General features: G+C 39.4%; 1 protein-coding gene across 2 annotated transcripts in view; it reads left to right on the forward strand.

Moving 5' to 3' along the window:
- Positions 1-14,426, forward strand: part of TNKS (tankyrase) — a 75,455-nt gene that overhangs the window by 24,266 nt on the left and 36,763 nt on the right. Inside the window, exons 4-9 of one of the 2 annotated variants that reach the window (XM_035140373.3) lie at positions 1,865-1,901; positions 2,573-2,648; positions 8,993-9,163; positions 11,164-11,258; positions 12,401-12,467; positions 13,579-13,765. In XM_035140373.3, coding sequence (XP_034996264.2) covers positions 1,865-1,901; positions 2,573-2,648; positions 8,993-9,163; positions 11,164-11,258; positions 12,401-12,467; positions 13,579-13,765 — 633 coding nt within the window. The remainder of the gene's footprint in view (positions 1-1,864; positions 1,902-2,572; positions 2,649-8,992; positions 9,164-11,163; positions 11,259-12,400; positions 12,468-13,578; positions 13,766-14,426) is intronic. The other variant, XM_035140372.3, reaches the window with a different exon arrangement.

Here is a 14,426-nt window from a genome sequence, read left to right on the forward strand (position 1 = left end):
CAGATTGAACAAAGAAGCTTGTGCACTTTCCAATTCTTCATGCTTCAGCAGGATATGGTAGACTCTGAAACATGTTGTAACTTCGTTTTGTGTTGTGGTACTAGCGAGGTTGTTGAATATAAAGCAGGAATGCCAGTGATCCTCAAAATGTGCAAGTGTATTTCACCTAGAGATAAAAGGTTGTCTCCTTCGAATAAAAAAATTCTATTTCTGTAGCATCGTTAGCAGTTTGTATTTACATGTGAATAGTAATGTTTAGTGTTTCCACTTAGGTGCTGCATACAAGGTTATAACTGATGGCCAGGATCCAAAGTAACAGCTGGACTAGTTCCACGTGCCTAAGGGGAATTTATTGAACAGCAGAAAAAGTTTGCTGACCCCTGGTGTAGACGATGATGGGCTAGCTAGGCCAATGGGCTGACACTGTAAGGCCACTTCATAGGTTGAATCCTATGAAGACAAGTCTGTATTTATTCTTCACAGATATAGGTTGCATTTGCATCTAACACTGAGCCCAAACTGCATGCTTTCTTTTAACTATAATTTGTATGAGGTGTATTGCTAGTGAATGCAGTCTGAGTGCTCCTGTTTCCTCCTCCCTTCGTTGAGCTGGGAAACAAACTATAGAGTTACTTCTGAGCAAGGATTTGTGCTTTGTTTCTCTCGCACTGCAACGAAGGAGCCCATGTTTTGTTTTTGGTTTGTTTGAGAGAAACAAATCATGAATGCTGATTAAGATGTGATGTTAAGCCAGCCACTTCATGGCTTGTTTCCCCACCAACTAAGGACAAATTACACAGTGTGGCTTAGTGTTGTGCATCTGTGAATAGAAATTATGAGTGTGCTCTCCAGATATCCCAACATTGATATAACATTCATTCAGTAGTTGTGTCTGTGCATGTGGATTTGTGCAAGTGTCCCTGGCAGGTGATTTCAATGGACGTGTTGATAGCCATAATTGTAAAGTGCAATGGCTTTTAATTGTAATATTGCTGTGAGTGACCTGCAGAGTGAAAGGGCAATGTTAAGATAGCCTGGATACTGTAGCTGCTATTGTGAGGATTATTTTAGTTGTAATTTCCTGACTTTATGGCTTTTAAATTGAGGTATACTCAGCATTTCCCAGTTCAGGTTTTTGCAACTTTAAAATTTGAACTCCTGAGGGTTCAAATAATACTTTTCAAATCAAAAATGCTTCAGATATTCCACGGAACCCTTGGCACTGGGAGTATAGCTAGAGTTCAGGACATGCATTTAGAATTTTGCCCTAAGATATGAAAACAGCCAAATAACCTTTTAATGGTAGGTTTAAAGTGCAGCCTTCTGAATGCTTTTGCCCTTCCCCATCTCTTTTGATGCATTGCTTTCCTTAAGGCCAGAAGCATGCTCTTATGAGGCAGAGGCTTAGGAAGTTCTGACGTAAAGCAATTGTTTTGCAAGATTCTGTCAAGCTAGAAATGGATTCAAGGGTTTGTGGTTTTACGTTTTTCTTACGTTTTCATGCTATGCTAGTATGCCCTGATACAGTGAATAGGAAAAGTGGGGGAGGATACATTGTATTCAGCTGCCATGCTGTTATCGGAGGGATTGTTTCTAGATACAGGTTTAGCATTCATTGGTTGTCTGAAGAAAGCCATTTCATCCGAGGATTGGACAAGAAGCTGCGTCAGTTTGCTGCCCGTCTCCAAGGCAGTGGTGATGCTTCCTCCACAAGCTGGCTAACGTCACAGCTCCATCACCCAGCGGGGTGTGGGCTCACTCTCCCCCCTCCCCCGCTCTGTTTAATTCTGTATTTGCTTCCTGCTGCATTTCTTAATCTGTCTTCTGCCAAATGCTAACAGCATGATATTTTGCAACCATTTAGGTGAATACAAGAAGGACGAACTCCTGGAAGCTGCTAGGTAAGTGCCTGCTCAGAATACAAATTGTTTTTGAAGGGAGGATGTAGAAAGCCGGGATGAAAAATGGGCTTTTATGATCGCTGTCATTCTGTCATTACCCTATTATGAAATTATGCAGATAAACAAGCCTTGTTAGCATGGGTTGCCTTGGATTTTAGCCACTTGCAAAAAGCAAAATAATGTGTTTCTTTGTAATCATGCAGTATGATGGGGGTGCTTGCATTTTGACACAATGTACTCCAAATTTCATTTATGTTTAGAGAGTAATCATTTTAGAAAGAAATAGTATATTAGGATATTTTCTCTTTATTTTATACCTGGAAGGCATATCTTGCGTTTTCTTATTAAAGCCCATCATAAGAAACCTTGAGCAAGAGCTCTGAAGCTATTTATAGTGTTTTGGGGAATGTAGCAAAAATAGATGTTTGGGAAACATCTTTTCAGCAGATACATAAAACCAAGTAAAATATAAATTAAACATTAAATTAATGTTAATCTTTTACTCGGTGTATTCTTAAAGGAAATGTTTCAAGTGTCTGTTTTTTGCAATTTGAAATGCATATTAGGTGGTTCTTTGAACATGCCAGTATATAGAACAGTATATAATGTGAAACTCCATTTCAAATATTTTATAAGGGGCTCTCCCTCTTTCTTACTTCTCTATCATGCAGGAGTGGTAATGAAGAAAAACTAATGGCTTTGTTGACACCTTTAAATGTGAACTGCCATGCAAGTGATGGGCGAAAAGTAAGTCTGTGCATATTTAATACATTTTTGTCATTTTTTTCCCCTGACAGCTAACCTGCATGCCCTGTCAATTTGAAAATATTTTTAACCCATCACTTATGTGGAAGTGTTGTAATTCGTGTCTATTAACTATGAAATTAAATGATGCTATGCTTAATATTGATGGTTTGTGACAGATTGACAGAGGCAGTGGACCGTGCAGTTGAAATCATGCTATTTGTTTCGAATGTCAACTATTGGGCTATGCTTCAGATAGTTCGGCTATAAAAAATAAACTGCATGTTTGGGTTGTTAATAGCTGTAAAATAACAGTCTGTCTAGTATTTTCTTTTTCGTAGCATTGTTCAGTTAAGAAAGGTTAGCAGTCCAAGCCCCTACTACTATGCTTAGCATAGCTAATTCCATATCGGTATGATTTGTGCCTATTGAATTCTCTTAACTTTTGATATTTTTATGCTTTTGATGTCTGGCTGCAGCTTTATATAACGCGAATGTTGAATGAAATGGATTGGGTTAGAAGGGGAAGGGAAGAACCAACAATGACAGGGTACCAGCCAGGCTTTATGACATGTTCTCTTAAATTACATAATGTGCATTTGGCCATTTAATTTTGTTGCTTAGCTATAAATTTTTTGCAATTGGTATACTGGAATTTGCTCTTGGGACTGACCCAGGTCCACACAGATTAGGAATTGTATCCTTCGGTGACTATTTTTAGGGTTTGCCAAAATCTTCACAGCATAGTCTCAAACAGGGATGACCAGCTGCTTTGGCCTGCAAGGCTGGATCATTCCTGCCCAATCTGAGCTGGAGAGGGAAGACTCATAGAAACTGGGGCAGGTTGTGGCCCTTGGTCTCTCAGTTGGTTGTTTTGGAGCTAAATCTTTTTAAAAGAAGTTTATTAATTTGCAATACAAAAAGGGCCAGTTTAAACATTTTTTTTGGTACAAACACTACAAAGCAAGGCTCAGGTAAGTGGCATTTATTTCAATGTTTACAGCTCCTAAGTTTATAACTGCTTATATTTGATGGGGCCATGCCCTTTCTTTTTAATGATGTTGTCTGTGTAATCTGTAACTGAGCTAAAATTATACCCACCAGATTCTTGATTAGTTGTACTGATTTAAAACTTGGCGGCATGCATTGCTTTTGTGTGTGTGTGTGTGTGTGTGTGTGTGTGTGTGTGTGTGTGTGTGTTTATATATATATATATATGTGTGTGTGTGTGTGTGTGTGTGTGTGTGTGTGTATATAGTTTTGTTTTTACTTATTTGTTAGAGTGGCCGTCAGTTGCTTTTACTGTCACAGTGAATTGTGTACACTATTCCCCCCCCTCCCAATTTGTCAGTAACTAAGTACTTATGAATCTCCTTAGAACTGTCTGTGCAAGCAACTTATATTTAGAAATTATTCAGATGATTTGTAGTACTGTATCATGGGGAAGTCTTAAGTAATGATATGCAAGTATTTGTGTTTATTTAAAGAGGGGTTTTTTTTTATAATCAGTATTCTTAATATAGAATTCCTGAGCAGAACTTTTTTGTGTAGCTAAACCCCCACAGATAGTTAAATGAGGCCCAAAACAATATGCCATCAAGTTAATGGTTAATGGTTCAGGAATGAGTATATTTGGTAGCTACTGTTGAGAGCTCCTCTGTTGAGAACTGTTCCTACCGTGTGAGGGATCTTGGGGTATCCCTACAGGTCACCAAATGATTAGTTCTTTTTAATCTATTACTGTAACTGTGAAGGCACCATTCAGTTCTCCCCCCTATCAAAATGGCTTATGTCTTCTCTGTTGAAAGTATACTCTCCAAGATTCAAAACTCTACAGGACTCTGACCTGTTCACAGATAATCCACCTGTGCAGCGATTGCCCTTGCTTCTGTCAGAGAATAAGTCACATATCGCATAGGGAACAGTGCATATGTAATGCTTTTGAACCTTGAACCTTGATTGGGGTTAGGGAATGCTGCTGGCTTTTTCATTGACCGAAGGAATGTGATTTTGAGACTCTTGCCTTTCAAGATGTTTCATTCTGTGATACTGCTGGAGCCTTCTGCTCCTTTCCTTCATCTGCCATCCCCAAGGTTCAGTAGTGTACCAAACTGGATAAGTGTCTCGTTGCTCTGGCTTCACCATTAGTATTAGGTAAAGGTAAATACTACCATTAGTATTAAATCCACCCTAAAAGCCACCAAAATCAAGAGCTGGCTTTAGGTAGAATTCAGCATGGCACTATTACAAATGTTCTGTCTACGCAAGCATATCAGCTTGCCAGATGACTCCCCATGTGCTGTTCTGGGGGGGGGGTTCTCCCCCCCCATGCCATGGGGGGCACATCGGGGGGGGTGATATAGAGAGGAAAGCCCCATTGTGCAAGTGGAAGCCCTTGTGCAGGGCTTCGTTGAGGTTCGTTGGGTGAATCCCGCCCTTCATCTATGAGTTTCAAGACTCCACTATATTAGGCAGGAAATACCTAAGTTGAGTACCAGGTTGCATTCTGCCATCTTTCCATGTCTAAGCATCCAATTAGGCCATAAGGATAGGCATTAACTAGGGGTGTGACCTTTTTGTTGGCCTAGTAAAGATTGCATTCATGTGGATTTGAAATTTATCTGGGAAATTCCCTTTATTAAAACACACACACACTCCCTTTACCCCTCTCTATTATGTTCAGATAAATGAGTAAAATGGTCTGAGCTTCAGATACTTGATATCGTTGATATAGGAAGATAGGCTAGGAGCTAGCCTTAATTTTGGGTCAGGAATCCCACCAATCAGAGTAATGACTGCTGGCTGTGAAAGATTCATGTGCACAGCAGTCATTACTTAAAACAGCAGTGTTTGTGCAACACAAACTGGTTCTAGGCACCAACATTAATTGCTTAGCTGAAATGTGAGGATGCGCTTTTTTTGTATGCAGCTATAAGAGGCTGTAATTCTTCAATAAAATCTTCAACACTGAATATTGTATAGAATTTTGAAGAAACATATATACTGTTGAATTCCATCATTCAAGCTCATAACCTACCGGTACTGAAGTTGTAGTACCTAATATTCTTTGTTTATTAGTAATAACAGCTAGAGGTTGGGGTTTTGCATGGAAAAAAAATAACTCCAATATACTATAAATAAACCTATCAGTCATCCTATATATTTTTAGAATCTATTTGTGCAGTTTTTTGTATTATTTCTAATGAACCCATAACCCTATTATCTGTCAATGAACTGAATTGTAAATGAAGAATTGGCTAGTATCTGTGTTTGAACTCAGAATGCCAAGTGATGAAACATATTGGCAGGAAATCAATGGCAAATATGCTCATCAAAGAAAAAAAATTAAACAGTAACACCAGGAAAAATAAATTCAATTAGATAATTCAGTTAGACAAGCTATGTATATTGTGTTGACACAATACAGAAGAAAATGATACAAACTCATTTTTACATTACCAAACAACTTTTACAATATTGCATTAAAATAAATTGCCTCTGCATTACTCTTCAAAAAGATCTTGCAAAGCTTAGCTCTGCATAAATGCTTCTGTGTGACATAAGGGAAGCTTTCATAGTGGGCAGCAATGGAACCACAGCTATCCCTTTGGAAGCAGTAATATACAGCAAGGCTAGGAAACAAGAAGTTACCCAACTCCTTCTCCCACCAGTCAAAGCCTGCAAGGCCAATGGTCTGGGATAACGTTGTTGTAGTCTGACAACATCTGGAGGGCTGCAGGTTCCATATCATTGCAGTGATGACCAGAGTAAAATGGTAGTTACTTATTCCAGCTTTACTGCTGGTGCTCAAACTATCATAAAACACACTATAACAACATCTGCTAATTTATTTACTTCAGAGCAGTGGGATTGTCATCAGTGTTTGTTTACACTGGATGAGCGTTTAGACCAGAAAAGGTTTCAACGTGGGATCTGTTTGTGTAGATTGGCCCTTACTGAGCTGCAGTTCTCCAGACTGCCAATTCTTTTAAAAGTTCTCCCCATCACCCCCTTAAACCTTTATAGTGCAAGTTCGGACCTCTGGACTTGCTTAACTGTTTGCTTTCTGTCATGTTAAAGTGTGTTTCTGGAACTTTCTGCAGTGTTGTTTCATGGTGCTGGAAACTGGAGAATAAAAGCAGCTTGATACAGAAATTAATTTCCTTTTCATGCTGTGCATACTTAACAACAAAGCCCCTAAACATAAATGGAGGCCCATAGGGAGATGCAAGACCAATGCAGAGCCAAAAAATAACTCATCATGCTTTCTGCAAATACAAATGAGCCAACTGAGTGCATCTTATTTCAGAAGACAGAGCCTTTATAGTATTTCACTACTTTCCTTAACTATCACCTGGAGAGAGGGAGCCATTTCATCTTCTTCCTGTTGCCTTGTATGAATTGATGCAATGTGGGAAAATGACTAGCACGGGAAGTCTTAAAAACCTTTTCAATTCTGCATGTGAGAGTAAATAGGGCAAGTGTTTCCTTTCTCTTTGCTGTTATAAATCCATATAATTACAATGAAGTATCTAAACCCAGAAAATCTTTTGTATAAACTTGAAAACAAAACTAGGCACATCTGTATTTGGAGTGGTTTTGGACACTTCATGTGGGGATTGGGGGGGGGAGGAAGCTCTTACCTTCTGTTCTTGGTTATTCATATAACCTACCCTACTTGGGTATCATATATTGTTCTTCGTCCAAACCCTGTACCCCTTTTATCCTTCAGCAGCCCTGTAATGGTACATGTAGTTTGAGAGACATCAACTGGCCCAAGGTCACCCAGTGAGCTTCAGGACTGATACAGTTACTGCACCATACTAGTTAGTTCAAATTCAAATTCAGATATGAGAAGTCACTGTTTCTCCTATTCACCATTTTATATACTGTTCAAAGCCATTCTTTGCTTACAGGCTGTAATTCTTAATTCTTGAGGAAAACAAACTCAAGTCCCCATTTTGGAGTAGTTTCCCATTGTGTTTACATTTAACTACCATAAACAGGATTCTGGAATGCAATGTTTGCTTTTGTTTGGCTTTTAGATGTTGATGATGCAGTTGGAAAAGCTAATGGATTTTTACAAGAACATTTTCTGTTTTCCAAGCATTGTGTGTTTCTTACCCTTAAATACAAAGTAATTTGAGAAATTTCACTCTTACTGGTTACCTACTGAAATGGAAACTGGAAGATTCTCGTCAAACCCAGCAATAGCATTCTGTATAACCACCCCAAATAACTTGCGCTAGACTGCTTCCATTAGTCCCCAGATGACATCAATACATTATTCTACAGTCAGGAAAGGATCTTCATTTGTTTACACAAAGATCTTAAAGAGGATCATTCACAATGCTGGAATACCCGTGGAAGTGATAGGCTACTGTGGTATGAGCTGAGGTGGCATAATGGTTAGATTGAGTGTTCAGCTAATACAAGGAAGATGCCACTCAGCCATTCAGCTTACTGAGTAATCTCTGCCAGTCACCATCACACTGACTTCACACACACACACACACACACACACACACACACACACACACACGGATGGCATTACCACCCTCCTTCAGTTCCATGAAAGAAAAGGTGGCATATAAATGTAAGACATACTAATACAAAAACAAAAAACAGCCTTTCAGTTTGAGCAAGGAAAAATGTTTCTTTTGTCATTCTTGTGATGTTTAAGCCCTTCATTGTTTGTCTCATCTGTAAAGTAAAAAACAAAACAAAACACCTGCTAATGTACACATTCTTACAAAAGAGTGCCAGTTTCTTAAACTTGTAAAGTGGGTGGTAAAGCTGTTTGGGAAGGCTAATTATGATGATTTTTCAATACTAGATACTAAATTATTTTAGACAAATAAGAATTTGAAAAATCAAGTAATGCAATGTTTCACTTTGGAATATTTTAGGTGTTCAATATTTGGAAGGAAGAGTTATAGGAGTTCATAGGAGACTATAGTAATGTTTGTTTACTGTTTACCTATGGTAGTCACCTCATATTTACCCTCAAACGAAATAATGCTTAAGGCATTATATTTATCATTTTAAAAGGGCTGTGTTTAGGGCAAAAATGCTGTCCTTTTGCATCACATTAGTAATGCAGGGGTCACCAACCCTTTTGAGCCCCTGGGTAGGCACACTGAGGTTGATGAGCAATGTGTGTTCTTGAACATATGTGTAATACATTTGGTTACTTCACTTATGGAGCGCCTGCCAGAATGTTTTTTTGCATCAGATTCTGATACAAATTAGATGTGCTAAGATACCCAGTTTGTATCTATTAGAAACTGACTGGTGGTGCCATGGTATAAACTCTTTACAATCAAAATACTTTCTCCCTTCTGCAGTTCTCTTTCCATAGGCAGAGATCTGTTTCCAACACCAAAGCTAAAAAGGCTACGATCACCATATTTCCCTCCACAGAAGATGTCCACTCCAGGTTTTCTGGTGACCAGCTGTTCTCTAAGAGCACCTCAGTTTTCCTGCACGAAACCGGCAGGGAATCTTCATCCTCCTTGGTGTTTATCTTTAAACAATTTGCTTCAAACTGTTTCCCCCTTTCTGGAGTGAGAAGTGAGGTGTGAGGGGAGAGTCCTGCTCTGAGTGTCCCTCTGCTGTAGATGCTGCCAAAGAGATTGGAGAAAAATTATGCTGAGATGATGTCACAGGGAAGAGTAGCAGATGAAGGCAAATACAGAAATGGGAAATAAAAAAATTGAGGGTAGTAAAAAAGAGGTTTTAAAATGCTGCTCCCAGAAGCAGGAGCTGGCGTGGAAATTTAATAAAGCTGCCGGCAGGGAGAATGCTGACAATTTAAAGAAAAATAAATAAATGCCAAAGGTTAGCACTGGTCACACTACAGAGCTTGCCCCAAGCATGCATGTGTTAGGGTGCATATAAGGAGCCTACACATGGCAGCTGCTCATTCTTAATTTATTCAGTGCAGACAAGCTCATCACATGATGCACCTTCAGTGTGTGAAGAAGACTCTTGGGATTTATCCTAGCCAGAAACTATACCCTAAGTCGGTTCACCAGATATAAACCCTTGCTTGCCATAGCAACTGTAATTGCACCTCCTGGTTGCCGAGCAGGTTTTAAGTGTATCCAGTTGTGAGAGGACCATGATGGGACAGCAGGGTCACTTAAACTGTCTGGGGCTAATTTCCCCAAAGCTGGAATGCAAGAAGTGTTTTTCATTAACTTTGGGGAAGCTAGACTGATTTAACCTAGAGAATGTTAATTAAGCTGAGACTTGGATTTGGTATTTGCAATCAGTGAGAGAAGTTGAAAGTAGGGCAACCACTTTTAAACAATTGATCTGTTCAACAGATTAAATACCTTGTACATCAGTTTAAGGGACGCAGGTGGTGCTGTGGGTTAAACCACAGAGCCTAGAGCTTGCCGATCAGAAGGTTGGCGGTTCGAATCCCTGCGATGGGGTGAGCTCCCATTGCTTGGTCCCAGCTCCTGCCAACCTAGCAGTTCGAAAGCACGTCAAAGTGCAAGTAGATAAACAGGTACCGCTAGAGCAGGAAGGTAAACGGCGTTTCCGTGTGCTGCTCTGGGTCGCCAGAAGCAGCTTTGTCATGCTGGCCACATGACCTGGAAGCTGTACGCCGGCTCCCTCGGCCAATAATGCGAGATGAGCGCCGCAACACCAGAGTCGGTCACGACTGGACCTAATGATCAGGGGTCCCTTTACCTTTACATCAGTTTTAAAAAAACTTGATCTCTTGGGTAGTGGTAGCTAGATATGTCATTGGAAATATTCAGTCTGTTGATAAAATGCATATAATGTTACTGTATATTCCTGCGTATAAGACTACTTTTTAGCCCAGGAAAATCTTCTCAAAAGTCGGGGGTCGTCTTATATGCCGGGTCGTATTTCTTATACGGCGAGTATATCCCAAATTCTATATTTTAACTGGAAAAGTTGGGGGTCGTCTTATATGCCCAGTCATTTTATATGCCGGAATATACGGTATATACAATGTTGTTATAACAGAATCTGCGATGTAGCCTTTTAAACTAAACTTATTGAACATTTGTAAATGTTTGTTCTGTCTGTCTAAGATGAAAGTAGCCAGTTTCTCTTTTGTTGTGAAAGAAAGCAAATGAACACACTCAAAATGGACAGTATTTTAATGGTTAAATAGTGGATAGAGAATGCACTTTTGATAGATTAATAGGGAGCTACAGAGAAGGCAGCAGCCAGAAGAATTTCTTTAATCTACTGGGAAAAGAAAACAGAGGAAGGGGGTATATTATTGATGATAAGTTTATCCCTATGCCCACTTCAAGTAGCCTATGCATGCAAGCTGTTCTGGTGTTTTGAGGCTGCCGCTCATGTGAGGTGGTTCTCATAGGAAATCTGTGCAGAACATAGAAGGTGCTTTGTAATTGCTCCCCAGCCAGAGTTGCCATTTCTGCCTGCAGTAGCTGTCTGTGTGGAAACTTGCCTTACTCAAAGAAAGAGTCTTAATTTCATTCTTTTTTGTTTCTGCCTTTTATTACAGTCTACTCCGTTACATTTGGCTGCAGGATACAACAGAGTTCGGATAGTCCAGCTTTTGCTTCAACATGGTGCTGATGTCCATGCGAAGGATAAGGGGTACGTAAGACAGTACTGTATAATGAACTCACTGGCTTTGTTAGCGCTAGCAAAGCAGGTGGATACTAGTGAAAGGGCCTCTTAAATAGTTGCACCTAATTATGAAAATAACCTTCCCACAAAGGCTTACCCTTTGGGCAGCAGTAAAACCTTGGTTATTCTCCCAAGCATTTCAAATCTTGTAGATGTTACAATGATGTACATTTGGAGTAAAGTTTTGAGATCACAAAATTGATTATATATCACACGCAGCAGCTCCCCGCCCCCAGTGGCTTAGAGCAGTGGTTTTCAAACTGCATTCTGGGGGAGGTACAATGGTTCCTCGACAGATATGTCTGTGTTGAAAGTGAAGGGAGATAAACAATGCATTTTTTTCTAGTGTGGTCAGGGTGTTTCCACGCCATATTTTATTTGTCACACCTTTACAAATTAGTCTGTTATATTTTGTAACAATTTTCTGTTCTTCTAAAGTTTTCCTTTGTGCTCTGACCTCATTTTTGCATTCAGGATTTTTTTTTAAAGCTCCTCTTCTCTTGCTTGTGAAGTAGTTGGAACCTTTGTACAAAGGCAAGGAAGAGGCGCATTTCAAATGTTGGAATAAGATATAGCAAAGTGCTTTAAAAAGTGGCTTGCAAATAGGGCTCAGAAAGGATTTTAAAAGTTGGTCATGTGGAACAGCTGCTGTGCTGCCTCTCTGGATGAGTTCAAGCAATCTTACCGTCTGTGCCAGGCATCCCCAAACTGCGGCCCTCCAGATGTTTTGGCCTACAACTCCCATGATCCCTAGCTAACAGGACCAGTGGTCAGGGATGATGGGGATTGTAGTCCAAAACATCTGGAGGGCCGAAGTTTGGGGATGCCTGGTCTATGCATCAGAATTCCCATTTGTGCAGGCCTAAATCATGTGACTGATACCCTGCACGAAACTGGGCAGTGCAGTGTTGCTTTTGTTACATGCTCAGATTTTCATAAAATCCTGCACCTGGCTAGAATCTATGACCAAGCATCTGTTTGAATAATAATGTATTGAGGTTAAATTACATTTTACATCTTTAAATGTCTCTTGCTGCAGCCAATTTGGTTCTAAGTTGCCTAATTATTACTTTTTAGGTAATGCAATTTTAATGCTTTATTTATTGCAGTGGACTTGTGCCCCTCCACAATGCATGTTCCTATGGACATTATGAAGTTACAGAACTGCTGTTGAAGGTAACGTTAAAGAGAAGTAATTCCTTAATGTTACGTAATTAATTGAAGGAAATAATTAAGTGTGCTGTCATGTTTACTATTTGTGTGTTGTTCTTTATTGTGTGATTATTTGTATTTTTAAGTTAAATTGTGTAAGCAGCCTTGCAGACCCCGTGAACTAAATGTGGCAATAGCAATATAAATGTCCATATGTATGGAATACGGTATGTCTTGTGGGGGTCTTTCTGTGTAGTCAAACAAATGAAAGAACAATGTTTGAGGGACACACATTTCTCATCAATGAGGCCATTTTTCAAACAATAGCATATGATTAACTGAATTTGTGTGTGATTGTGACATATTTGTGATTGCAATATTACACCCTGAAGAATACGCTGTAAAAATTAGGTGTTACACTATCCATAACATGTAAATTTGCTAAATCAATGGGGCCCCTTTAACTGAAGTCCATAATATTTTTTTTATTATGCCATCTTATTAAAAACTAAGGGAAAATAACAGACCTGGTCCACATTCCACACATATGAGATAGGAGAGTATTTCCCCCATATTACAGAGACTGGGTTACGTCTAGCTAAATTATTACGTGATTGGAGTGACTTCTGCTCTCCTTCTATGCAGCCCCCTCACTGCCCCATATATATCTGCTCCAGAGGGTTTGGGAAACACCCCCAAGCAGATTTGGAGGGTTGGAGGAGGAAGTTCTGTTGTGCAAGTGGAAGTCATGCAATAATTTAAGTTAGATACAACCTATTACTTGCCACAAGCCAACCACTGTTTGTGGCTGAGTCGAGGTTCAAAATAGGGTGTTTTTTACCTGCTATGCTACACCAAGACTTACTGAAACTGACATATTTTTTTAAAAAAAACTCCGTAATCTCATGTTCTGAGAGAGACTCTGGGCTTTCAATAAACATTTGTAAGCAGCAAACCTGGAGCACATTCTTTCTATCAAGTGCATATTATTTTAACATGTATTAAAATATCGATTCATTATAATCAAAGGTTTCATTAGATGACACCTATTCTGTTTAGCACTGAAAGTTAACTGTGGTACTGACACTACATAGAAGGATCTGTACAGTTTAACTCTTATTCTTTCCTTACTTAGCATGGTGCCTGTGTTAATGCGATGGATCTTTGGCAGTTTACTCCATTGCATGAAGCTGCTTCTAAGAATCGTGTGGAAGTTTGTTCTTTGTTACTCAGCCATGGTGCAGATCCAACGTTGGTCAACTGTCATGGAAAGAGTGCTGTTGACATGGCCCCAACGCCTGAACTGAAAGAGAGGCTTACCTGTAGGTATCATTAGGGTGCAAAATACTGTATTTCACATCTAGAAAGGCCTCTTTGTGCTCTACAGAGTGTGATATTGATCAGATAATTCAGCTCCCCGTAAACCTCAACTTTTTTCTTCTTATTTTAAAGCAAAGATGGTTGCAAAGATCATTTTGATGTGGGAATTTCTGGTGAAATCTCAGAGGGGTTGCTGTGTAACATTTTGAGCAGTCATAGGGTAGGGTTTCAATGCCTGGAGTTCCTTCCCCTCATCATGACCAGCAGAAGCAGAATACATTGTTCGAAATAATGAAAACTACGTAATAAATTATGCAAACAGAGAATAATCATGCGAGTTGTTTGTGTAATATTTATTTATTTACTTTGCTTAATTACTGCCCTTATAATATCTGCTTCATATGTGTTAATAGATTTCGCTATTGTCACACAATTTGGGTCACTTTGGGGACAACATTCTAATTTATTTCAGGCATTAAAAGTCAGTTCAGAAACCTTTCCTTGCAACCTTTTTCTTGTTAATCTTCTCTTATCAACATATTTGGCAGATCAGAAGTGTGTGTGTGTGTGTGTGTGTGTGTGTGTGTGTGTGTGTAGTCCTTTAGGCAGCATTTATACAAGTCACTGAGCATCTAAACTAATTTTGCATTTAGGCTGAGTGGC

This window comes from Zootoca vivipara, chromosome 15, assembly GCF_965207765.1.
Source record: "Zootoca vivipara chromosome 15, rZooViv2.hap1.1, whole genome shotgun sequence".
NCBI lineage: Eukaryota > Metazoa > Chordata > Lepidosauria > Squamata > Lacertidae > Zootoca > Zootoca vivipara.